Consider the following 27,132-nt stretch of genomic DNA (forward strand, 5'->3'; position numbering starts at 1 on the left):
TTTAAAAAGTCCCAAACATTTTATTTTCTTAGCGTCATTTCACCTTATTGTTTATACTAAAATCATCAGCATTTCTTTACCTTTATATAATGCAGTCTTTTCAATATACAAGTATCAATAAGTATGATTAAAAGATCACAATGGCTTCGTTACGTCTGTGTTAAAGAATTTCCCATATCCTATTATATTAAAATATTTCATATATAGAGTCTGTATTTAAACAGAGGTTTAATAATAAAAAGTGAGTTCCCATACAAGGCAATTACAGAATTTAATCAGATTGGGAGTCTCATAAATTAAACAATCTGAAAAAAAAAAATAAACAAACAGAACAGCGTCGGAGGTGTTCTAAATGTCCAGAGAGGGAAAAGATGACGAGAATTTCTGAAGGACAGATCAGATCTATGAAACGACTTGTCGCTGCCAAATCCACACATTCGAGGCAGCGAGGACAGCGAGAACAATCCGCCTTCTAAGTTAAAATTTCACAACAGTCTACAGATTTGTTCAACACACAAATATAATGACGGTCAAATAAAAAGCAAACGCTCTGTCCTTCAGGTACAATATTAGAGTGTTGTTAGAGCTCAGGTGTATACAAATACTCCAAGGAACACCCAAAAACAGTCTTTGAGCACTAGCCTTCCTCGTAATCACACATACATACATACATACGCTGGACTTGTGTTAGTAAAGACGACTGTGCTTTCTGAACGAAAAACACTTCTGCTCTCCTGTACTGTATCTGAACCATACCTCGGTTAGACAGCATTGTTCTGTGAGAATAAACACTGATTTGCACGATCATTGCCATAGTTAATCACACATTTCTTGCTTTTTTTCTCCCTCTAACGCTTAATTTCAGCTGGGTAAAAAGTGTCAAATGATCGACTCTTCACTCTGTCCGTCGTATAATTTGGTTCGGCCGATGCCTTGTGTCGGTTTCGGCTCAGGTTTTCCTCGGAGATACGGTGAACCACAGCTGCAGATGGAGCAAGAAGCGTTCCTGAGTTTGCTTCTTGCTGTTTCCACGCGCGCACACACTCATTCATACACACACCCCATATACATATATACGCACACACGTACGCCGATCCTCTCTTAAATGTTTCCTCGTCTCCACAGTCCCACTAGTGGGCTTTATTTGGAGATTTGCTGTTGGAGGTGGAGGAGGAACTCGTAGTACGACAGGGCCGACGCCGTCCGGTCCTCGATCATGTTCTGCATAAAGTTGGCTTTCAGCTGGCTCTCGTCCCTGAGTGACATTAGAAAAGATGGAAAAAAAAGGAAAGATACATCAGACATACAGGCTTTAGTTTTATGATCAAAACACAGACTCTCTTATAGCCCTTTTTTAAAACACATTTAATCCAACATGGTTAGCATCTCTGAGAAACCATTTGCTCTAGCCAGATCCTCTTAAAAAAAAAAAAAAAAAAAAAAAACACTAAAAAACTTTGGTGCTCCTCTGAGAAACTGAAAAACCAAGAATAACTCAGCAGTCGTGACAAAAACTTAAGAACTTTCGGTTGAACTGCAAGCAGTGTTTACATGGAGCAGATAAGATCCAAGTCTGGACATAAATAAAAATGTAAGCAGTAAAATATCTGTCCTATGTAGATTCATTGTTTGTTTTTTTTTACAGTGTTGTATCACCTGTGGGCACTTGGAAAAATTACGTACATGTTGATTCCAGGTTGTTTTTTCCAATTGCAAATAAATAAATGCAAACAGACTTTACTTTTTAAAAAATATAACGTATATGACATAGCTCTGTCATCCTGCTCAACATACTTTTTTGACTTTCTCTCCTTCCAGCCATGCTTCCTGAGGTGCAGCACTTTATATTCGAGTGAAAAAATGGCTTCTAGTGAGTAAAAATGTGAGAGGAGCATATAAAATGCCCAGAAACCTGCGTTTAGAGGGTTATACTGACTGCAGGTATCTGGCTCATGACTAGTCTCACAGCCAAAGTGATAATCTACTGGCAGTAGTCGCCAAAGAAGAACCCACACTTTACTCATTCTTCTCCAACATCCCATAAAATGTGACGCCCACCTGATGACGTGCAGTGAGGGGTAGAACGGCCTCTGATCCCTCAGCCAGCCAACAAAAGCTCTGGTTCTCTGTGACTCTGCAGTGTCCAGTTCTGGGAGCAGATACTGTGAAGAGAGCGGCAGACAAGTTTTTAACCATCATCCAGTAGGCAAGAGTGTGACTTAACAGATGATAGGGAATGTGTAAACAGCAATATGCATATGAAAAGTGTGTCTGTGGAAACGTGAAGTTTTCCTACCAGGTTTTCAGGCACGGCAGCGTAGTTTGGAACTCCCAGGACTTGTGTGAGGAAGTTGGGATGGCAGTTTCTTCCGATCCACAGATACATCACCTGTTGGGGCAGAATAAAATGCATATTAAAAACGACGTACAAATAAATGTCATGTACTGCAGTACAGACAGCTGTCACTGCAGACAACTAAAGACCTCGTATATGGGCGCTTGTAATTCAGAAGAATATAGCCAAAGTCTGTACTGATAGAGTGCAAAATGAATTGTCTACTTTATACACTCTTGTCAGAAAGCTCGATGATAGTGTGTAAGGTTTTGTTACCATGTTGCTCATTTTACATGGTTAACTGTCCCATGTGCAACAGCATCTAATGGAGACTTGTGCAACAAAAAATTACAGGAGGTCCTCGGTTTATGACGTCCTCGACTTACAGCATTTCACTGTTCCATTGCAACTGGTTCAGTGGAACTAGCTGGTGAGCGGAGCGGACGAATATTGTATGTAAGTTGAGGACCCCCTGTATTTGCACATAAAATGCACGAAGCAACGGTGTTTACTTTTCCTCTCTTCGCTCTGCTCTTATTGTCATTCTTCTGTTATCCAGACGCTGTATCGACACGGTTACCAAAAGTAATTAGGGAAAATGTAGTGAATCGTTTAATGAAACAGTCAGTGATGGAAGTTGTATTTTTGACCAACATTTAGGTTACAATCACACCAAAACATTTTCATTTTAAAACGTATGCTATCTGATGTTTGTGATTTAGTATCCATACGACTGGGGAGCTTTAGGATCCCTAAAATAGAGATTTTTGGAAATGATGACAGCCATGTTCTCTGTCTAATATTATCACTATGTCTGTTCCTGAATTCAACACACTCCTGTAATGTGACCATTTTCAGGAGAAAACAACATCAGCGTTGACCACCAGTGGTTTATTCAACAGGAATAACAAATTAAGTCTTCATTACAGTCACATGTGCACAGACAGCAGCAGATAAACACACCGCTGTCCATCTCTACTTTTTTCTAGTCTGCTTAGAGGAGTCAGTTGCACACATGTACAGTAACTTGTATCCGTGTGTCATGTGGATGTACACGGCTGGCCTTGAAGCACAGCTGCTACATTCAGACATCCACACTGACTCTTACAAACTTGACGATTTGACAAAACTTGCGTCTCTAGCAGACTCATAAAGTGTAACACTGGCCTTAAGCTGCAGGTGCTGCTGACCTTGTTGTCTGTGTTAGCAGCTGTTGTGCAGTTCAGGAAATTGCTGAACTTCCTTTTTGCCATTGCTGTTTTACTTTTGCAGAATTTTCTACAACTAAGCAACCTAGGCTTTACTTCATGTTCACACCAGCACCTGCAACCAACGTACACAAATACTTGTATGATGTCTTTTCAAGCATGAGAGTATACACTGAGATTGTTTTTGAAATTGAGCTAAAATGCGAGTTTGGACAGAGACTGTTTTTTAGTGAGGATGTAGCCTCTGCCAGATTTGAATTTGTTAGCTTGCTTTTATTTAAAGACTTACGGTTCCAGTGTCCATGAGGAAAGCTCCCTCCCTGCTGAGCTTCTCCACAGACAGCTGCAGCACTCTGGGCTGTGGGATGGTCCGCTCGTTGATGTTCAAAGCTCCCTGAGGAAACAGAAAAGACAAGAAATGACAAGATTAGTACTTAAAATAATTTATCAGATTACGCACACTGACCCACAAAACCTCACCTGGGCTGAATGTATAATTTTACAAAAAAATTATTTTAAAGAAAAAGTGATTTAACTTTACTTCAGAAACAATGTTTTTTCACTAAAAATGGATTTCTACACCTATCAGATAATCGTAATCATTAACAAAACACTACAATGTTTTAAAAAACACAACAGATTTCAAGGAAACTCCTTCCAGGGTTACCACAGCATTAACAGAAATCTCAGGCCCCTCACCTCATCGGTCAGATCGTCGACGCGGTACAGAGCAGGATGGATCATCAGCATGGCGTAGAACAGCGGCTGGTACTTCAGCTGACACATGGCAAACACTCGGTCATCCAGCCTGGTGCTGGTGCCTGTCCTGAAGGCTTTCTGCAAACACAAACACATGAAACCTGATCAATAACGGCTCCATGATGTGGTTTCTAACACTAGATCCTGGAAGTAGAAGCACTTTCTAGAGAGTTGGAAAAAAGTTGAATAGTTACACTCCTTGACCTACGGCGTTTCGTCGTTACATCTGTATTTATAGGCAGGTCCTTGGTTTACGACGTTTCATCGTTACTGGTTACGTGGAACTAGTTGGCGAGCGGAGCGGACAAATACGTCGTCACATGGTGCTATAAGACGGCTTTGTTCACATTCGCCGGTTGTACGCCACCTTGCATTGTGTGGCATTCATGATTCTCCAAAGAACTGATGGATATCGTGATGCACGTAACGGCTTTGTTTACATTTTCATCAGAGTTCTGACTTATGGCGATCCATAGGAAAAGAATTCCGACATAAGTCGAGGACCCCCTGTAGTGTTCAACTAAAAAATTATTTGCCTGCTACACTTACAGTTTGTGCAATTTTTTCCAGCTTCTCAAATTAATATGTTCCAGTTCCTTACCTACTCTATGACATTAAACTGAAAATATTTGCTTTGTGGACAAAACTAGACATCTGACGATGTGATCTTAAACTTCGTTTTTACATTTTTTAAAAAATATATATACATTTTCTGCACTTTTTAAGCCTTTGTTGCTGTAAACAGTGGAGAGGAGACAGGAAACATTGAGAGAAGAGTCAGGGAAGAACATGTAGCAAAGAGCTGTGAGCCGTAATCGAACCATAGCCGCTGCATCGGGGACTAGAGCTACTGTTTATGGGTCACCTGCTCAACCGGTTGAGCTATCTGGGGGCCTTTCATCCTGAACTTTATGAAACAATGGCTGATATTTTCATTGTTTTCTGATATTTTATTGATCTTAAAATAATAGAGAAAACATTCAGCAGTGAGATTAATAGTCAGCTGCATCCCTATGAATAACTTTACTGTATTCTGTGTTCAATAAAATACCAACTAATCAAAAAGAAGCTGTAGTAGAAATCTACAGTAGAACAAGCAACTGGCTGACAGCGTAGCTGAGGTGTAAAGACTGCATGATGTAAAAACAGGTGACCTGTTTGAGCAGGGCGAGGATGTAGAGCGGGAAGAGTCTGAGGCAGGCCGGAGCCAGCAGGCCGGGCTGCTGGATGGTCAACACAGACTGCCGGTAAGACGTCAGCGAGTCGATGGCGGCGTTGGTCATCGCATCTCTGGCATCACTCAGACTGGCTGTTACCGAACGGTCCACAGCTGCAGAGAGAGATACGTTTTCAGATGTCAAGAAAAAGACTGAGGATAGTGACTGATTCTTCAAAGCAATGTGTGGAATTTATCATTTTCTAAAGGTAGCAACATAACAGACAGAGAAACACAGAGATCTAATCAATTATCAACTACACTAAAGCATTTAGAAAACTGTTAAAATCACATACAAGGTATAACTTTGGAAAGACAAGGTAACAGTGATGCCTGACTGATTTCAAACAAGGAAGATGTGAAGAGAAGATCACAAGCTGAAAACTGATTAGCATATAAACCTGCAGGACTGCAAATTTGGGACTCCCTAAAGTGAATGAATAGAATAAATAATTGTAACCACAGTGTCGTGAGCACAATGAACAAGATTTAGAGAGACAAATGCCAAAAAATCATTATGTCAAGCCACATGGCTAAAGGTTTGAAGTTGATGGCATTATAAAGTTATGAAATGTGCAGATGAATTTGCAAAATAATCTTGCTGAATCTCGTGCAATACTTAACCAGCAGTTACATATTCTATTAAATCCATAAGGTTGTGCTTTTATTGGTGAAAAAAAACATTGTGTCGTTTGGAATACTTGGATAAAATCTGATTTTCAAGGCATATGTTGATAATAAAAAGCTGTACATTACCTAAAGTTTAGGGTATAATTAGTGTAACACATCCTTAACGTGACACTACTGTGTACTTTACAGCTGTACGTTTATTGATGATGAGTTTCAGGATTGCACAAACATCATTCACACTGTAGTTGGCGTAAACTATTTGTTCAAATCAAAGTTCTCCTCTATCTGATATCTATCATGTGATCAAAATGAAATGCACTCTTTTGTAACATGTTTCTGAGGAAAGCAAAAATATCCACGCCTGTTCTCAAAGTTACTGTCAGATGAGCCAGGACAGACCTGACTGCTCAGTATGCCGTGGTTGCTAGGCGACCACAGCTGTCACCACTCATCACCATCTGTCGGTGCTAATAACAGAGAAGTGGATGAAAATCCTGAAAAGATTGTGAATCAGGCCAATTAAAGGACAATTTACTGTGACAATGAGGAATGATTTCTGAGTGATGCTTCGTACAAATTCATGATTCTCCAATATGATAAGCAACACAAACTCACACAAAATATTCTTCTCATCTGACACAATCGAAAACCTGGAAAATGGTCACCGGCCTTAGGGCAAAACTCTCGCAACGGTATTATTACTTCACCTTCAGAATCTGGCTTAAAGTTACATGAATCAACCAAATAAAACAAAAAGTAAGTGGTACCATATGAACAAAAGAAATATAGAATATAAATAGTACCGAGTGTCTAACCAGTCTTAATACAAGCAATGTATCTGATGTGACACTGAATTATGTGCTGCATAAAAAATAAGCTCTCCTCCAAGCAAAATACATCACCCTTCTTACAATCAAAGAACCAAAGTAGTTAAACTTCATCGGGCAAGTGATCATATTTGGTCACTTTCATACACTTTAAATATGGTGTTGCTGCCGCCTCTCAGTGAGGTCGTGGAGCATGTGGTTTCCACCCAGCAAATCAGTGAAGATCACTCTACGTTACATCACACTACATCATGGCATTTGACCAATCAGCAGAGGCCGGGAACCTATCAAATATTCTCTTTTCTCTGAAGTTGAAAAAAGACAGACTTGCAGCTCAGTCCTCTTCCATATTTGCGGTGGAAAAGTCAGAACTAACCACAGTTAGTGGACCAAACTCACACATTTTAGGGTTGAGTAGTTGTGTGAAGTGATGATATATTATACATTTCTTGGAATGTTTTTTTTCAGGAAGCATATATAGTAACTTCATTGACCTTTAATTTCAACACGACAATTAAATAATTGCAAAAATGTCACAAAAGTAGAAAAGTCTTTTGTCCTCCAATAACACTCGAAGGTTGAAATATTGAATTTCAAAGTATTTCCATGAGTGTCCTTTAAAGGTTTGAGTTAACTATGCATCTAATAAACTGTACAACCCAAATGACAAGTAATCCTGAAAGTGTCATCTAACGTGTTCTCCTCTCAGTGTTACTTAGTGCAGTACGTACCCATGCAGGCCAACAGTCCAGTCATGGCTTGAACATCAGCCCCGGAAAAGATATCCGACAGAGAACTGACCACAGGGAGACACAAAGTGTGCACCCGGATCCTCCGCTCTCCTGTAAGGGAAAATACATGTTATTGTAACAAAAACAGGCAGACATGCAGTATTTGTAGTCTTATGTGTGTGTGTGTGTGTGTGTGTGTGTTTGTACCTTTGCTGGAGGTGTAAAGCAGAGCAGCCTGGAAAGAGACGACCTGCATGTCGTCCAGGTTGTCCTCGATGGACATTTGAACTGCGAAGCCGGCGTCCGGGTTGACGTTGGGGAGGGACAACAGATCTGTGGAGCGGACGAAGAAGTTTCCGTGGAACGTATGGATGGACAGACCTACAGGGAGAGAGAGATAAGATATCAACTAAACTGGAGATTCTGGAAGAATTAACTGCAAAAAAACGTATTTATGTTGACAGAGTTTAAACTTTAATGCCAAATATTCATCATGATCATTTTAATGCATTCAGAAGCTATAAAAGGCTCAACTGTTCGCTGGTATTGCACAAAAGTGATTAAAATAAGAATCTGTGTGCTAAAAATTTGATGAAGCTGATTTAGGCAGAAAATCTCTATGGGATAATTCTGCTGTATTTCAACATGTTGTATTTCCCATTAATGTGGCTATAGAGGCTCTATGAGAGATCGAACCTTTGTACTCTGATGTAGAGATTCAGGGAAATGCCAACCACAATCAAGTAGAATGTCATTTAAATGACAACATTTTAGTCCAAACACTCAGTGTATCTCAGAGACCGAGCTCTGATATCATTTGGAGGCAAGACAACACATAAACTGACCATAATTATCCATATTAAAATAGGTTTCAGATTTCAAGATGAATGACCACAGATTAAAAAGTAACAAAAAAAGGCAAGAAGAGCAGTCTTTGCTTATCGAAAATGAATGAGAGTATTTCTGCAGAACAACTAACATCTGAGAATTTATTTTCAATGTATATTTAATGTCTATTCAGTAGTCAACAGACCTTTGGTGCAGCGTATCCTCATGACAGCCTCAAAGCCAATTTTCCTGGTTAAATATCTCTTCAGATCCTTCTGGAAGCGTTCCACCTGAGCCGGGCTGTGCTGGTGGTGGTAGGAGGGATAGTAGTAAACGCTCCCTGCCGAGTATCTGGATATGCAGCCTGCGAGAGAAAAAGGTCATAAAAGAAGGGAGATGAAGCAATTATGAAATGTTGCTCTTGTTTTTGACTTTATAAAACACAGAATACTCTGTCTACATCTGGTGTTAGAAGAAAGAAAAACCAGATGCTTCTTGTTGTGTCTTGATTTTCAGTGTTTCTTTCCACACAGTTACTTTTTGAAAACTTAGGCTCAAAGAAGTAATGTTATCCTATAACAAATACAAATCACAATATACATATCTTTTATACTCAGTATGCTTTGTTTAATTTAAAATGAAGGAAAATACTTTACAAATTGAGTTTATGGAACAAGATTATGATTTGTATTTACTATAAGATGGCTTTTGAGGCTCACAGCAACCACAATTTATTAAATATTTCATCATGGTTATAAACTAGATTCTCCCAGTAAACCTGAATTGAGTCAACATATGCCGCACTGAGCACTAAACATGTAAGTAAACACAGAAGGTCCGATAAACCATCTTGTTTCTCTGTCTTTCATTCAGTCTGGACTCACCGAGCGATGCCAAGTCACAGTACTGAGCGCTGAGCAGGAACAGGTCAACAGCCACCTGCTGGCCTGAGCAGTCCAGAGCCAGCTTCTTGTAGAAGTCTGTCGCTGGAGATAAATGCTGGATGTCCTGAGAGGAAAACACGTCAGGCAGAACCATGAGCACAATATGTAGCTGTAAAGCAACTTTAAAAAATAAGCAGTCAAATAATCATCACAATGGACTTATGATGAACCAGGTGTGAGGAAAACACCAGCTGTGTTATCATTATCTTGTATTGATGCATTACATCTTCAAAAAAAGAAAAGTTAAACAAGTCTCTGGTCTCTACTCTTTTTCTAAATAGCATTTTTTCTTCCTTTGGCATTGGATTTGTAGTTGTCTTGTACAAAAACATCTTAGCTCACTTCTGGTGGTACTGGTGCTCTTTAATCCTTCTGTATCCTTCCATTCTTGCCCTGGATAAAGCCCATCCTCCCAGCTCTTACCTTGGCAGATGCCCGCTGGTTGGGGTCCTCTCTGGACTGTAGCGCCCCCACACCGAGGTTGGGCAGCTGGGTCTGGAAGACAGACATGCGTCCTCCAGTGGGCGACAGCAGCTTGAAGGCTGCCTGCAGAGCTGAACCCAGGGCTGACTGGGTCTCCATCGTCTTCCCAAATAAAGTTGGCAGGCTCTTCAGCAGATCCTGCACAAGCTGAGAAACAAATCTGGGGCGTGAGTCTTATTTTCAAAAAGCTCCTTCATTCATGTGTAATAGATTCAGAGCGAGGGTGATTTAAGTTCTCTATCACTAAGCAATGTAGTCACAGTGTTTATAAATTACCAAACATCCTAAATATGCAGTAGTAATCAGTGTTACTTCCTAAAATAAAGTAAAGAAATAGACAACATTGTTATAGCTCAGCTTAAAATCCAGAAATATGTGGGATTGTTGAATTTCTTACCTCCTTGCATTCATTGAGGTTTACTAGAAGGCTGTCTGGTGTTGGTAAAAAGATATCTGTGGAGCACAACATTGGATTAATTAAGATAATACAGTCATATACATACACAGTCACAATCAATCGTTTTCCACCTCTTTCAGGTGTGTTTTCAGGGAAGAAAAAAGTACCTGCTCTAAAGTACGTACTAGGGATGTCACAGGACCTTCTGAAAACACGATGGCACCTATTTGTAGCCGTAATAAAGATACTGTCAAAGGTAGCGTTCAGGAGATTGTGTTTTCTCTGAAATGTCAGCTGTGACTTGTGGAAAAAAGAAAAACACACCTGAAAAGTTGTGTATAGAGTCGTATATTTGAGTCGATAAGGGACCAGATAAAAAAGTCAGAATGCAAACAATTTCCCATTTGGAACGAGTGGAGGAAACACTTCAAAGTTATCTAAGCAGCTCAAACACACAGATCTGGACCTGTACACAGAATTCAAGGTGAGAGTTTCAGTTCAGTTATTGTTCAGTCTGCTAACATATAGAAACGTATGCTTGTGTGTCAGCGTGCAGCAGCCTCTGAGGTTTCCTAATCGTCTTTTTACATATCAAAACAAGAAGGATGCTGAGCAGGAGAGACAGGTGCAAAGCAGAGCCAAATACATCCAAAGCTTTTCAGAGCCACAGAAAATATGACAAAATTTACAGAAAAGCGCTCAAAGGGAAAATGGATGAAGTTGGTGAAGTTCATAGCACAGTGTGGTTTATGGCTATATTCCACTGGTTTTTGCAAAAGAAATATCATCTCATATATATATATATATATATATATATATATATATATATATATATATATATATATATATATATATATATACATACAGCACACCATGATCATTTTAAATGTGCATTCTTTTCTTTATATATCAGGCACTTGGCCACTGCAGAAGAAACCCACATAAAGCAGAAAGTGATACAGAGTGGTACAATTTTGCCATTGCTACCAACTAGAATATTTCTGGTATAATGACATCTCTGGTAGGTTCTTTTCAGTGGCCTTAAAAAACTGCTAGGTGAAGCTTGCTGCCGATTGATTAAACTCTGAGAAAATAAAACTACAAAAAGCGCATTTCGTCTTCTCATAAACACCACCATCAATAGCATAATGCTTTCCATATATGTAAAACAGCAACGCAGCAAACACCTCCATTTGTTATTCAGTTTTGTACATGATCATAGGAGTGGAGTTATGTCCAGTAAGTACTATTTGTCGTTGTTTTGGTGTGCATGGAATTCACATTGTGGTTGAAGCAGTTATAGGACCATTCCTGTAAATGTTTGCATCGAATTGCCCAAAGTTCCTGCAGTAGAAAGGCTCCTCATGGCAAATTTCTGTCACTGTTTTATAAGTTATATGAAAACAAAAGTCATCTTGATGGTTTTTCCTCGACTAACTTTTGAACATTTACAGATTTGAAGGTAAATGTTTCAGAAGATTAGCAAAGTTTCACCTAAAGCACAAGTGAACAATTCTCAAAAACGTGGCAGCAGTAAATGTGTCACATCGTGTCATGGATACTGACCCAGACAGTTTGTGACCTTATGCATCCTGCAGTCAGTCTGCAGACAGCTGATGTCAAGTGGCTGCGATAATTAAGAGTGTGGCCTTTGCTGTCGGCTGCGTCTCACCTTCGATGTCAGACACGATGAGCATCTGAGGCTGAGAAAGTCCCTCCTGGAGGTTGTAGAAGTGGATGGTGCTGTCGAAGGTGATGAAGCCTACCTTTGTCCTGGAGTCTCCAGGAAGCCTGGGACACACATATATATGTACACACACACTCTTCAGTAAAGCCTGCACTCAGGTGACAGACATGACCTACTTTCATTCGTATTTACAAAGCCCCATTTTAAGCTCCTTGCACAAAGACGTTATGCTATGTTGGATTATGTTACTCCACATTATGGCATTAATCAAAACGATCCAGTATCTGACAGAAATATATACATCGACCAACTGCTGAGTGAAAACAGGAAAAATTTACTTTGATTTATAAATATATCTTGGTATAGGTCAGCTGGGTGTACATATTAGCCCTCCATGTATAAAGGCCATTTTTTTCTGAAGACCTACAATAACTTAAAACTGAATGTTGTACATACGCATTGATGTTGTCCAGCAGTGACTGACAGAACACATTCAAGTAGCCCGTCTCCACTGCGTTGTGGGATACGTCCAGAACGAAGAGGTAAACGGCCGGCTGTGGTGGCCTCAGCTACACAAAATCAAGGCAAACACAAGCGAGGTCAACAAAACAGCAAAACCACAATCACGTATACAGATGACTATACAATTTTTAATACTAACACATGTAATTTAGAAAGAAATTTAGTTTAGTTTATTTGTAGCATGTAATATCATTTCTAAAACAGCACGCAGGTAAATGATTCCACCTTTCACAGGTCTATAAAGCTCCTGAAACCTACCATGTATTCTGAAGGAGCAATGAACTCAATGGTAGCGTTCTGGACCTCGGGCCTTTTGTGTGGTTCTCCGTATGATCTGCTGACTGGGTTGTACATGAACTCCTCTGGAACTACACACACACAGAAACAAAACATGCAGTGAGGTTTTAGTATTAAGTATATTTACGTAACTGTAAAGAAAAAGCACAACGGAAGGCTAAAATGCGTCCCTTTATGCAACGTTACACTATTACTCTGCTGTTGTCATAATAAAATCATGTAGTCGGTGTTTCTCCTTAATCTTGAGATTAAAATGTCTTGTTGCAGAGAGAGCTGACCAAGAAGGCTGCAAGAAAACATTGCTACAACAACGAAATAATAATAACATAGATAGGCTAAGACATTCGCCAAAAGATAACAAATAATACCAAAGTGTTACATAAGATGCATGAGTTTGCATTATTAAATTTTTCTTCATGTGTTACTTCATGGAAATAAATGTTTTTGCTACGCTGTGATAGTTTGGACTCTTATCAAGCGCCTCCACTGTCCTCCACACAGTAGCTCTTTCAAACCCTCCTCTCTCTCTTGCTTACCACTTTCCCCGTTCTTACCATCGTTGACCCGATAGCACAGGTTGCACTTCCACCTCCTCTGGTCCAGGAAAGAGACGAAGGGGTTGATGTAGGTTCTGCAGGACCGACACCTGACAATGGTGCTGGATGTCACCACGGGAAGTTGCTGCAATAATAAAACCACAGAACAAAAGCAGCCTCTGTGAGACAAGCCCCTCCAGGCGAACTCATTTTCTTCTTCGCAGCTCATTGTGACTGGCACCTCAATAAAGACCGTCTTGTTGCTGTTCAAGTTGTGCAACGTCTCTGCTGTTTGTCTTCAATTAACATGGGAACATATAAAACTAACTCGCTGTGGCAGATTATACCCAGAGGTGAATTTAGTCAAATCCTATTCTGAAAAACAGTGATAAGATGAATCTATTTAATCAGTACTAATCGAGTGTAGCTAGCGTATCTAAATCTAGGATATAAAATGCTTACTTTAAAGTTATAATGCTAAAATTTCTCCTGCCATGATGTCAGTTCACATTAATGAAATAAAATGAATACAGATTCATAGTTATAGTGCTTGGAAAGTGAAGGAGGAGAGACAAACTCATCAGAAAATGGCTCTGGAGCGCATTGCTTAAAAGTTAGAAGAGACTACCTACGGTTAAAGGCTCATACTATCAACTTTTCTATATTAATGTTTTGTGAGAATTTGGTTCACTGAAATAACTGCTAGAAGCCATTCACAAAGTTTAAATAGAAAGAAAGTCAGTTCAACAAATTGTTAACCGGAATTAACAAACCGCAACTTTGGAGACAAAGAGTGAAAATATTGTACTGGAACGGAAGACTCTCAGTTGAGCTTGTGAATAGTTGAAAAAAATCATTGCAACAGGTAAATAAAGAGCAGAGCCTCCATTTTGATCCACCTATTTATATTTGACAGTTTGTCTTTAAAATCTGATGCAGTACTGTCTGTATGAAGTCATATTTTACTCAGTGTAAAGCACACATTCATCATTTAGCTGCTTTAATTTTCTTAATGGCTGATCTAGTGTTAAAATGCACATCTTTTATACATTAACTATTCAAATATTTATCCACTTGTAATCTGACAAGGACCAAACCACAACTAAAGCTGATAAACACAGTTCAAAATGATAAAAAGTAAATGTTATTTATAGAGCGCTAACCTTGGAATCTGACCCACTAATAGTGATATTTTGGATTTGCAGTTGAATAAGTGCCAAGGACACACGTGTTATTAATCAGTCTATTTTACATTTAAAATCAGTTAAGACCATGCATGTTATATTTAAAAACTAACTTTGAAGCTATGTTTAGTTGGGCTTTTCCAGCTGCACTACAGAAATATTCACATCAACTGACATGGCATGATAATATGATAGCAATGTTACATCATGTGTAAACAACACATGATGTTGAGCATTCGCAGAAATACTTTCCCTGTCTGACATCTTTCTATTCACACTGCGAAAGTAGTAAGGAGTCTGGTTAAGCTGCTGTGTTTACCGTGTTAATCCTTTAAACTAACTTAGCAACGCTGCTTTCATGTTTACACAAGATCTAAGAAAGAAGATTCAACAACTCAGAATTACAAGAATATGTCAGTTAATACAAACCAACTGATGGAAAACAAGCAATAAATATGAAATTGAGGTGTTACCGAGAGGTCTTTGAAGGGGTGGAGCAGCAGGCCCAGCGGCATCTTGGCTTTGTTGAGCAGAGACTGAGTCTGAGGGATGCTGGTCAGTGTGCAACGGAAAACCCTGGAGACACACAAACAGTGTAAACAGTGTGTGTGTACAGATGAAAATCTAACCGCAGAAAATTATTTGCTTTCACTGTAAGCACTTAAACAGGATTGTAAAGGTACACTTTGGATGCATTTTAGTATAATTTCCATGTAAATTTAGTTTGAAACAATTAAAGAGTAAATATACGTCAGTCACAATTTAACAGGATAACAACATAGTCAAATCAAAGTCACAATAAATGTAAATATAATGCTGTTTTAGTCCACCATGACTCACTCCGGGTTGCAGTTTATCTTCTGCAGGTCCTGGGGGAGGCAGGGTGTCGGGGCAGGGACTGGGGTGGGTGGCAGCAAGTTCCTCTCCTGCAGCAGGTTGACCACTCTCAGGGCCTCGGGGGTGCTGGACTGGAGGCTCATGGCTGCCAAAGATGGGCTCAGCTGGGCCGGGCCTGGGCCACCAGGTGGCTGATTGAACAGAAACAAGCTATTCAGTTGTGAAATTTACTAAAATTAATGACCACGAATTCATTTAGTGTGGATGATGACTCGTGCTTAGACTGACCAGTCTAATCTGAGCACAAATATTTAGTATTTGGTCCATAAAATTGATCTTTCTATGAACTTAATTTTCATAGTTTATTACAGAACATATTTATGAACAGTGGTTTCAGAGACACATACAACTTATAAAGCCTCAGCCACTCTATGAACATTTTCATACTGCCTTTGCAATGGGTTTAACAGGTAGTCTGTTTTTAACATTTTCAATAAATGCTGAATCCTCAGAACTTGAGTATTTCCTCATCACTATCGTTCAAAAGTTTGGGGTCATCCAGACAATTCCATGTTTTTCATGAAAACTCACACTTTTATTCATGTGCTAACATAACTGCACAAGGGTTTTCTAATCATCAATGAGCCTTTCAACACCATTAGCTAACACAATGTAGCATTAGAACACAGGAGTGATGGTTGCTGGAAATGTTCCTCTGTACCCCTATGGAGATATTCCATTAAAAATCAGCTGTTTCCAGCTACAATAGTCATTTACCACATTAACAATGTCTACACTGGATTTATCATTCATTTAATGTTATCTTCATTGAAAAAAACTGCTTTTTCTTTTTCATTTCTAAGTGACCCCAAACTTTTGCCTGGTAGTGTGTATCTCTTCAACTATATCCAGCCGGGTTCCTCTTTACACCATTTCTCCATGATTGCCTTCTTGGTCGCTGCTAAACAAACTTCTGTTGTACACTTTTGCTTGTGAGATTATGAACATTGCACGAAAGAGTGATTCAGTAAAATGTACATTTTTATATCGTTGTCGGTTATGCCTCATATTAACTTGTTTCATGGCACTTATCAAGGTTGCTTTCTCCTGACTAGATCCTTGCTTGTGTTGAATCTATTCTTAGATGTGCGTCGCTTTGGATAAATGCATTTGCTAAATGAAACTGTATAATTGCAGAATATTTAAACTTTCATGTGATACAGGAATTTGATCTGCATTTTCTCACCACACCTTAGCAGCATGATAGTTGTGTAGATGAAGATCAACTAAAAAATAAGCTGTTGGTAATTTTTCAGAATTTTTCTCTTAAAATAAAATTAACAATAAATAGTTTACAGTCATGGGTTACACTGACTGCCAATGACTGTTTGTGACAAAAAATGTAAATTGTTGGACTCCAGACCTTTTGTGAGGTGTTTTAATTCTGTAAACAATCAAAGCATACGACACAAACAAAACAAACTGTACGCCGGCCTTATCAGATTTCCATCAAACCACCACACAGAGAAATGTTTTGCTTATATGTGCGTGACAAACCAGCAAACAGCGCATTCAGAGTGTTTTAACAGAACACAGTCGACTGTCACTCTCCTCTCACCTGCTGGTATGGCTGAGGTGCTTGAGTGTAAGGCTGCATGGCGGCTTGCATCGCAGGGTGCATTGAGGAGGTGCCATGGGGGGCCGAGGCGTTCTGGTACCCGGGGGGCAGGGAAGGGTAATGGCCCAAGTGCCGACCAGGCGGTCCAGGCTGAGCGAGGCCGGCTGTGTAAGAAAAAGGAACACAGATGAGCTTGCAAGAACTCAAACTCGCCGAGTAGCAGGGATCGCATGACAGGGGCAAATGAATCAATTTAAATGCCAAGGCCAGCATCTTTCTATCCACTCTGTTCATGTTTCTTACTGCTAGGAAATCCCATAAAAAACCCAAACCTAACAATGCTTAAATCAGATTTTAAACACTTTGCAACTTCCTTGCTCCTCTCAGCAACCCTTTAGTAACGACCAGAGGCACTGTGGTTATGAGCGAATATTAGTCAAACAGGAGTAAATCATGCATTTCATGGAGACAATTTTCATCTGCGGATTAATACAGACTTGGCAGCAGCACAGTGGATGAGGGATTGGCTCAAAATAAACAGCAGTGGCAGTGTTTTATGGTAATGAAGGTACACGTCAGCCAGCGCACTGGTTTGTCTCAAATGCACAAGCTGGCACCTGAACACATTTCAGAGCTACTCTACCTGAAGGCCTCTTAGATCCTCACAACAACTGCTGTTTACTCTTCCACGATCGAAAGAGAGACTGGGCGTGTAGGGTAGCAGCTCAAAAACTTTGGAATAGCATTTCCACTATTCAATCAAATGCTTCTCCTCTTTTGACACTTTGAAGAAAAACGCAAGATGATGATGATGATGATGATGTACGTTTTCAGCAGCTTTTAGTTCCTCTTAGTGGTCCTAATATTTCGGATTTTATATCAATTTTATTTTTTAGAATTTGATCTCATATGTTTTTGAACATATTTTTGCCATTACTTGTTTAACAACATGTTCAGCCCTTTTAAAAACTGTTTTTTAAACTTGATTTGAGCTGAAGTATGGTTTAAATACTTTCTGCGAAACAATAGAGGTCTATGGCACAGAGATATTGGCTACTTCAGCTTCACGCAGTAACCATTAAGAGGATTAGTTCATTGTAGATTTTGTGCTTTTCTTGAGGTTGGCCAATGATATAAAAACAATCTTATATATTCCAAGACTTATCCTTTAAAGCTAAGAAAATGAAAGACATGTAATGCTTACAGCACACCAGAGCTTCACTCCTATGATATTTTGGATTTAGACATGTTTACAGATAATATACCGATTTCATTTGGCACATCAGTTATGGGGTTCAAAAATAAAATGTAGATAAGATGTGCCTCCTGGAGAACCCGTCAACAGGACCATTTACAGCAGCTACACACTGCACATGTGGCTGATGTGAAAAAGAACCCAGTATGTGGCAGAAAACGGCCTTACCCATTTTGTTGTCAACATGATTATAGCTGTTTGATGCTTGTGGGCCATTTCCAGCCACAGCTCCTGTTTCAAAGCAAACATAGGCACAATATTAAGATTTTTAGTGACACTTTGCAAAATGCTATCTCTGACGCAGAGTGCTACCCACAGATGATGAATGTAAAATGAAATAAACTACCATGCAAGGTATGTGCAAGATGGACATGAGGAGGGGGTCACTAAAGTATGAGGATGCTAATTATGCAAACTAATAGAGTTTTTGAGGAAACATTTGTACTTTGGTGGTTCTAAACTGTTTATTCAGAGAGTCACATGGGAGATATGGTGATGCTAGATGACAAAAACGCAAAAGAACTACCAACAAGAACTATTTGTTACCACTTATACTAAAGAAATACCCAGTTAAATAAGCACAAGTTACAGAGTTTAGAGGACAGAATCTTGACTAATACGTTTAGACAAGCTTTCTTATTTCAAGCATTGTTCTGTCCAAGGAACAGTTTGAAGCTTAGTGTCGGCTGATTCTGTAGAGCTTCATATTTATAATTAAATATAGAGATGGAAAAAGAAATAGTGCATCCACAGATACAATGAAAAAAGGAAAGAGAGGACGAGATCGGCACCACAGCACTGACACAACATCGAACAGCTAATGACAGATTTAGTCACACCTGGACATTCAATATCCCCCTCCTGGCCGTCGGACTCAGTAGGGGGGACAGTGCTGTTAACAGCCCCCCCACACTGAGCTGGCATGTAGAGGCAGGAGGGAAGAAAACAACGGAAAGTGATCAGAACAAAAACAGTTGGTTCAGAAAAGGACAGACAGTCACAAGTGTGAAGTGATACAGTATCATGATGATAACTAGTAGTCACTTTACAATCAGCAACCACAAAATGCTAGTACTTTACACAATAATTGCCTTTTCTGTGGGAATAAATGCTGCTACGCTGACATTGAGCTCCAGCGTTAGATAAAACATACCCCTTTCTGTCTATCGGCAAAGACTCTGAAGTACTAACTCTCCCTAAATGACTGGATTCATGTAAAGCTGGTTCCATTTTCATGTTTGCTTGTGTGAATGCTTTCTGAACAAACAGGCGGTCTCCACTTCCTGATCTACAAAGCAGGCCGGTGGCACCATTAACAACCACTCAAAATCAATCAGCCAGATGATAAAAAATACAAACTTACCATCTCCTTTGGGTGGTGGAGGTGTGGTATTGGCCACTGGGGTTCCAGTGGGAGGCGGTGTGGGTTTCATGATTGGTGGTGGGCCTATGGGTGACGGGCCAGTAGGTGGAGGCCCGTATGCAGGTCTGCCTGGTTGGTATGTGTTGGGAACCATGGGATTCATTGGTGGAGGTGCAGTGCCTGGTGAAAAACAATCAATCAATCAAAGTTTATTTCTATAGCGCTTTACAACAGCCCAAAGGGTGACCAAAGTGCTTCACGTTGAAAAACAAGAGAATAACTTAAAGCAATACAGTAACTTAAAACAGGACAATCACACTCACACCTAAGCAAATTTAGAATAATCGATTAATCCCAGCACATTTTTGGACTGTGGGAGGAAACCGGAGTAGCTGGAGGAAACCCACACATGTACAGGGAGAACATGCAAACTCCATGCAGAAAGATCCCGGGAAGGCCGGGACATGAACCAGGGATCTTCTAGCTGCAAGTCAAAAGTGCTAACCACCACGCCACTGTGCAGCCCGTAAAATATACAACAAAACAATAAAATGCACAGCAATAAAACAACACTAAAATATACATCTGAAAGAAATAAAAGTAGTAAAGTGTCACCATGCCGCTAGGTATTAAAAGCCATTTTATACAGGAAGGTTTTGAGTTTTGATTTAAAAAGAACTAGGTCTTTCAACAGAAGTGATGTTGAACGATTATTTCTTTTATTGATTTTGATTTATCTCTTGATTTCTTTTCTTATTATTCAATTACTCATTTAGCATTCAAAGTGTGACAAACTGGCGTGTAATGTTTGTTGGGGATGTCACAACCACTGATAAATTGGCATTACGATGACAAAAAAACATTACGATAGTTTCGCAATATCAGCATAAGGAGGATGCAGCGAACCACAACTAAAGCTTTTCTGAGACAGAAAATGTGACGAACTTTCACAAAGAAACTGGAAAAGTGAGTATTGTGAGACAGCAGTTTGTTTTATATGTTTGAACTGTTTGCCACAGTTTTTTGCAGAATGTTAATACTGGTAAAGTGCTTCTCACACTTGGTTCATTTACTACTTGCATTTTTATTCCATATATCAGCAGCTTGGCACTGCAGCAGAAATGTTACTATTTTAATTTTTTTGGCACAATATTATTATAAACAGTAATGTCTTTCTTTGGTACTTGAAAGCTCCACTCCAAGTTGATGTTGAAACAGATTCGCTGATTTTTTTCTGTGCTTTCGAAATTGGTAGCAAATGCCACATTTCTGGAGGTGGAACAAGAGATCAGAATTAATTTTTGTTTGAAAAATGACTTGTACGATTATACCAAAGGTATTGTTAAATTCTTTTTTGTCAGCTGAGTTATTGCTTCAGTGGTGAGTTCTGCAACATCTTCCATCTTCTCAGTGAAACAGCACTATCAGTGACATAATTTAAACAGCATTATCACTTCTAAAATTATGTTAGCATTACTGTACTGTGTAAAACAACTCTGTCCTCTTGGTGCATATCATGTACAGGACAGATATGAGGCATCACAGAGGTGCTGTAACACTAGTTCTGAGTACTGGTGACAACAGCTGGTGGCACTACTAACCCAGCCTGCTGATGTCAGAGCACTGATGCCTCAATCTCTGCCATCAAACCAGCTAGTTCAGGCCAGCCTGTACTTAAACACACTCCTTGATAAACTTATTGTTCAGTGAAGGCAGCAAGTATGTTCAGCTTTGTGCATAAGCTGTGCATGATATCAGTTTTGATACATAATAGTCACGCTGTTCACTAAGCAACATGTGTGCTAAAATATAGTTTAACAGGTCGGTGATTCTTACATCACTGAGTCAAAAAAGGCTGACTTTAATATGTAAAGAACAAATAATTTAAACATTTCTAAAGAAACAGTTTATCACGGATGTAAAGCAGAACAGAGTTTGTTGAATAAAGCTGAGATGAGGCTGCATAATAAGGACTAAAATGATAATCCTCTTTACTTCACATTGTGCACACTGCTGTTTTGCATTTTATACAAGAACTGTCTCATTTTACGTTTCTGAAACTTTAACAATTCAAATTTTTTTACTGACAAATATTGTTTGTGACCTAATGTATAATAAATAATTTTTAACTGAACTATAAAAGGAAAAGAACTTTGTGAATCATGGTTAGGAGGACATTTTAAATCAAGAAATCAGTTATCAGTGTAAATATCTCCACTGTGACCTAATCCTTTTTTCAGTTAACTCTTTCTGCCACTGCCAGCCATTGTACTGGCCAGACACGTCCTCACGGTCCAAGCTAATCTGACCATAAAACTGAGAGATATGCTGGTAACATCTAGACTGAGGAGATCACAAGACTTCTGCAACCACTGCACTAGAAAGTTAAAGTTACAAAACGCTTTAACAAATCACTCAGACACTGTGGTCACATATTACACAACGCACTTCTATCATGCTCAGATCACGTAACAAAACCATTTCCTGTTGGTCTACAAATTTGCTGAGATTCTCAGTGAGTGGTCTTTGACTTTTGACACGGTGAACTAACTACTTCTCAACTGAGGCAACCCTCCAACTCTCACAACAGGAAATCAAAGTACAACCAGAATCTATTAAAATGCTGAAAATGCCTGGGAGCTAAAGCTATCTGCATTTGGTTTAAAAACTATTTTAAAAATAAAAAATACATCAGAAACTAATGAAACTTAAATTATGTCATGCTGATTCAAAAGAATCACAAATGAAACAATAAAATTCTCATCTGTACTTTGTAGAAATTCAGAGTGAATGAGCTTCTGTGCTTGGGCAGCAGCCAGACACAGCAACTAGCCAACATGTTCAATGCAGGAGCAGAGGGCAATGTCCAGCTCCAACAAATCAGTATTCTAGATATGCATATCTGCAGCACATGTCAGTGACAGAAGACAATGACAGGAAAGAAGTCAAAGTAATATAATCCTATTATAGAAAAACTCTTGAAAGGGAATGGTGACATGATCAGTGTTTGCTTTAGAATAATAATAACAATGAGGAAATAATAACCCCAAAATTAGTTGGCAAAAGGTCACTAGTCTGTTTTATTAAACCTGAATGGATGATTCATCTTTTTATTGACATGACCAAAGGCCTGCCTGCATTATTAGTGTCTCATTGGGTACAACTGGGAGTGGTTGCCTCACTTCAGTGTAATACTTTCATAATTTTCAAATTGAACTGTATTGTGTAGGTACAGTAGCTGTTCACAATTATGCCTTTCAGTGGCGCCTTCGTGTTCTTACCTGGCTGAGTGTATCCAAGCATTGAGGTGGGGGGCATCCCTGGGCCTGGGGGTTGGGTGACGCTCTGGGACACGCGGGGTGGTGGTGCGGTGCTATAAGGTGCCAATGAAGGTGGTAGCGGCTCTGCTAAGCTTGCAGCTGGATTCACATGATTTGCCACAGGGCCGCGGGGAGGCGTGCTAATGGAAGTGGGAGGCCCCATTGGCGGGGGAGCTGTGTTGTACTGCCAAGCGGGAGCCATGGGCTGCTGAGGGCTTGGATAGTAGCTACTCGAAGACACGGCAGGAGGAGGGGGTGTGGCCTGTGCAGGGGGCATCCTGGGACCAGGGCTGGGGCTGGCAGACTGAGGAGGGGTATGGGAAGGAGGACCACTCAATGGAGGCCTGGGCAACAGCGGCTGGCCCGGAGAGGATGGGTAGGAAGTGATTTGTGGGCCTGGCTGATAGGAGCTGACTGGGGGAACAGGCTGGTATGGTGCAGAGGGATAGAGTCCAGGACCAGTGGGTGGGGGAGCTTTGGCCGGCATGGGGTTGTAGCTTGGTTGGTGAGTCATGCCATAACTGACCCCTGGCAGCTGCTGCAGGGCAACAGGATTCTGTGATGGACCTGGAGACCAGGGGAAGGAAAAAATACAGACAGGTTACTGAATGTAGGTCAAAACATTACAATTTCCCCTAACGAAAACAACACACATCCAGCTACCAAAATTACACTAAAGCCCTTTCAGAAGTGCTGATAACTTTTAAAATGCTCTGGTGAAGCCACATGACAACTTCATGCTGAACACTTCTCTTTCTTTCAAACTGTTCCCCAGCAGGCTCACTACAGTGTTGAGAAAAGGGCTGTTGGAGTCCCTCTTGTGCATCAGAGGCCAAAAGTTTCACAAGGATTGCAGCTCTCTAGGTTACAGTCTTGTCATGCTTGACCAGACTCATTGTAGAACGTTTCTGAAAGGTAGCCTTATGTTCAAACACTCGGGAGCCATGCCATTAGCATCCCTGACAGATGAAACCCCCATTGTTACTGAGTCAAGGCCTGAAAGGGGCTTTTGTTTGTTATTCGAGTGTCTTTTAATTAAAGGAATTCAATGTATTGAAATCTGTTCAAAGAGTTCAAAAATTACATGAAAAACAGATGGCACAGTACTAGTAGCGACAAAAACTAAGTGAAAACCACTCAGACCTACCAAATGACCAATGAACTGACAGCCCAGGGTCTAATCTCTTTACTTGGATTAAATTCACCATGATCTGCCTTCAGCGACAGTAAGTGTGGGGCTCCAAGCCACGTCTGACCTTACTTTACTTAACACAGTAGTGGTATAACACTACTGACATTTTTACACCACTAAAATACTTTGATGTGAATTGAGCAGACACCAGATTAAAACGTGAAATTTCTCAAATTCTAGAATCTTAATCGAAAACAATAAATAATGCAAGAGCTCAAGAGATGTGAAATTAATATCTAATAATCAGGACTAAAGCAAGAAATGGGTCAGAGCAGAAATTCACATCTACAAATGTTATCCAACTTACAATCTAACAGACGCCAGTGCTTAAATTGCGGTATCTATGTGTTGCCGGCTGTGCTCTAAATGATGACATAATGCAAACAGATTCACTACTATCCACTTAGTCCTCACTACATAACAGGCAGTGCAGCTAAGTCAGCAGAGTGAGAAGGGATTAGAAAGCAACTCTTCTCAATGAGCAAAGATAGATGAAGGAACATAATCCACCTTAAATCTTTGTCCTTCCGGTGAGCAGGGAAATTGTAAGACCTAAAGCTCCCCATCAGTTAGAGCTCTTGTCCAATCAGAAAGAGCCTAATGTAAACTCAATCCTGTCAGCCAGTCACCAATTTAAAAGGTAGAAAACAGAAAAAGGAAGCAAGCTTAAAACCTAGCAAATAAAGATGAGTGTAAATACAGATTTGGGGATGTGAATCAGTGCAAAAGTTAAAGAAACTTAAAAACAAAAAACCTTAAGACACCATTTTGCAGTCATTCATAATGACACGGATTGTGAGAAGTTTGCAACAGTGAGCCTTTGTCAACATATATCTTCAGATAATCATGGAGGAATACAACTCCAACTATAAAACCGATAATTCCACTTTACACAGGAAAACCTTCAAGGAGGAAGTGGAGTAATTACTGCAGATATATGCAATCATTACTGAGGGTTCTTCATAATCTTAATCCTTTAAGTGCAGTAATGCTCTCTGCCTTCTTCCACGGTTAAATACCTCAAAAATGACATAAGGATACACAAAGACAGCGCAGGACGACAGCTTAAACTGATTACTAGTAATGTAACCAAGAAATCCTTTCCAGTCAAGCTCATTGTAACTATTAGCATCACTTACATCAAGTGGCTGTGTGATAATACTATGCAAGAAAATATAGACCAGTCCCCAGAGAATATCACTGAAGTATGCTGCTATGAGACGTTTACAGTAGGTAGGTTCCCTACAGTTACATTCAGTCTTAAAAAATGTTATTACTATATGTGCATCACTTGTGCAAACACAAGACATTTTGGTGTGGCAAAATACAAATGATGTACATACTTCTGACTTTTGATGATTGATTAGAAAGCTCCTTCATGGTATTTGAACTGGTAAATATCCAGATAGTCTGTGTTAAGACTTTATTTACAGGCCCTGCTCTGAAAACTTATCACACACAGCTTTCGTGATATGCTTTCACGGTTTGTTGCTATTGTCAGAAACACAGTGCTTTCAGATTTATCAGGGCTCAAAGTACAAAGCTAGATTAAAAATATTGAATGGCCCATGCGCTTCAACAGAGGCAGTAATTACAAACAGGGGAAAATGCAATGAAAAATCCAGACCCTTTTATCTGCAATGTTAGAAAAAAACAGCTGAGGCATTATAAACATCAGCTGCTTCTTGTGCACAGACAGCTCCTTCCCAGGAGTTGATAAAAAAATCTTGTGAAGTCTTTTGTCAGCTGTCACTGATTGCATTGGATTGTTTTTGTTTGTGGGAACATGATAGAAATGTGTGAGTAATCTCAAACTTTAGTATATAATTGCTTCAGGCTGGAGAAACCTCTGATTTGACATATCTGGATCATTCCCAATGTGCCACATGTACAGCAAAACGTAGGACGCAAACAAGTCACAGCTACTTTATTTAGCCAGCTTAAAATCTCTCTTGCATCACAGCTACTGCACTAATACACATGCCAGTAGGATTGTTTACTGGCAAACGAACTGCACAGTTAAAAAACCCCAAAGTGGAATGTGTGAAAATTTACAAGTCAAAGCTTGTTAGATGCAGATAATACGACAGACTGAAGTTCTGGCTCAACTAACGGCTTGAAGAGAAGACATTAGCAGTATACCCGCTATGTTGACTAGAAAATGATGGCACAACGAAACACTTGTCTTAATGATGATCATTCTGGCAACCTGTTGGTTTGCCACCTCGACCAACCAAAAGTAGCAAACACTTGCTAAGTTTAGATAGGTAGCACAGCATGTATAGCTATCGTACCTTGACCATAGTACTTATTTTAGCCATCTTAAGTCAGTAAGATAACATAGGTCAAGATGAACCACAGTTATGCTGGCGTAACCATACGTGACAGCTCGCCCTTACTTGGCTACCTTACGTTACAGCGTTACTAAGCAAGCCAGCGAGCTAACAGTTAGCACTTAGCCGCAGACCCAAGATCCAATAACTACGTTAGGCGAGTTAGCCAGCGTTAGCCTTTTCACCTCAGACTAACTTCACTTGCATTTAACTGCTACTCACCGTTCGCGTACGTCTGTCCCGTCCCAGTCCCATTCTGAGAGTTGAACCCCGCGGTTGACATCTTGAAACAGACACCAGGATCTAATTTAGAGGTGCTTGGTTGGCGAAAAGCTAGCTGCGTCTTTACCTAGCTAACTAGCTGGCAAGTCGCGGGGTAACGTTTAACCTGTGGCTCCGGCGATGTGGCGTCGAGTCAAGGCAGCGTCTACGGGGACGTCACCTAGTTTCCTGAAAAGTTGATTCGGCCACTTGTTGTCAATCACAGGGCCATGGCTATTAACAAAATCCCCCGTTCAACTACCAACGGGTGAGTAACGACGGGGCCTGGTCGGAGTAATCGTGTGAGACGCTGCCTTCTCCCCTTTCACCGGAAGTTGGGATCACCCAGCAGGATCAACGTAAAACTCG

The 27,132-nt window shown here is 40.0% G+C and overlaps 1 protein-coding gene across 2 annotated transcripts; it reads right to left on the reverse strand.

The window, feature by feature from the left end:
- Window positions 1-27,100, reverse strand: sec24a (SEC24 homolog A, COPII coat complex component). 2 transcript variants are annotated; one of them, XM_023295418.3, is made up of 24 exons: window positions 26,725-27,100; window positions 22,939-23,544; window positions 19,658-19,837; window positions 19,134-19,211; window positions 18,463-18,525; window positions 17,040-17,203; window positions 15,425-15,612; window positions 15,058-15,160; window positions 13,419-13,545; window positions 12,826-12,935; window positions 12,502-12,614; window positions 12,031-12,149; window positions 10,359-10,414; window positions 9,902-10,108; window positions 9,419-9,542; window positions 8,740-8,898; window positions 7,914-8,087; window positions 7,707-7,817; window positions 5,457-5,632; window positions 4,243-4,380; window positions 3,833-3,937; window positions 2,297-2,389; window positions 2,059-2,162; window positions 1-1,255 (listed from the first exon to the last, which is right to left on the reverse strand). In XM_023295418.3, exons 1-24 carry the CDS (start codon window positions 26,783-26,785, stop codon window positions 1,141-1,143), a joined length of 3,474 nt encoding a protein of 1,157 aa, XP_023151186.2. In that variant the 5' UTR covers window positions 26,786-27,100; the 3' UTR covers window positions 1-1,140. The 2 variants fall into 2 exon arrangements, with proteins under 2 accessions (XP_023151186.2, XP_023151187.2); XM_023295419.3 differs by lacking the exon at window positions 19,134-19,211.
- Window positions 27,101-27,132: the final 32 nt, after the last annotated feature.

Source organism: Amphiprion ocellaris, chromosome 14, assembly GCF_022539595.1.
Source record: "Amphiprion ocellaris isolate individual 3 ecotype Okinawa chromosome 14, ASM2253959v1, whole genome shotgun sequence".
Lineage (NCBI taxonomy): Eukaryota > Metazoa > Chordata > Actinopteri > Pomacentridae > Amphiprion > Amphiprion ocellaris.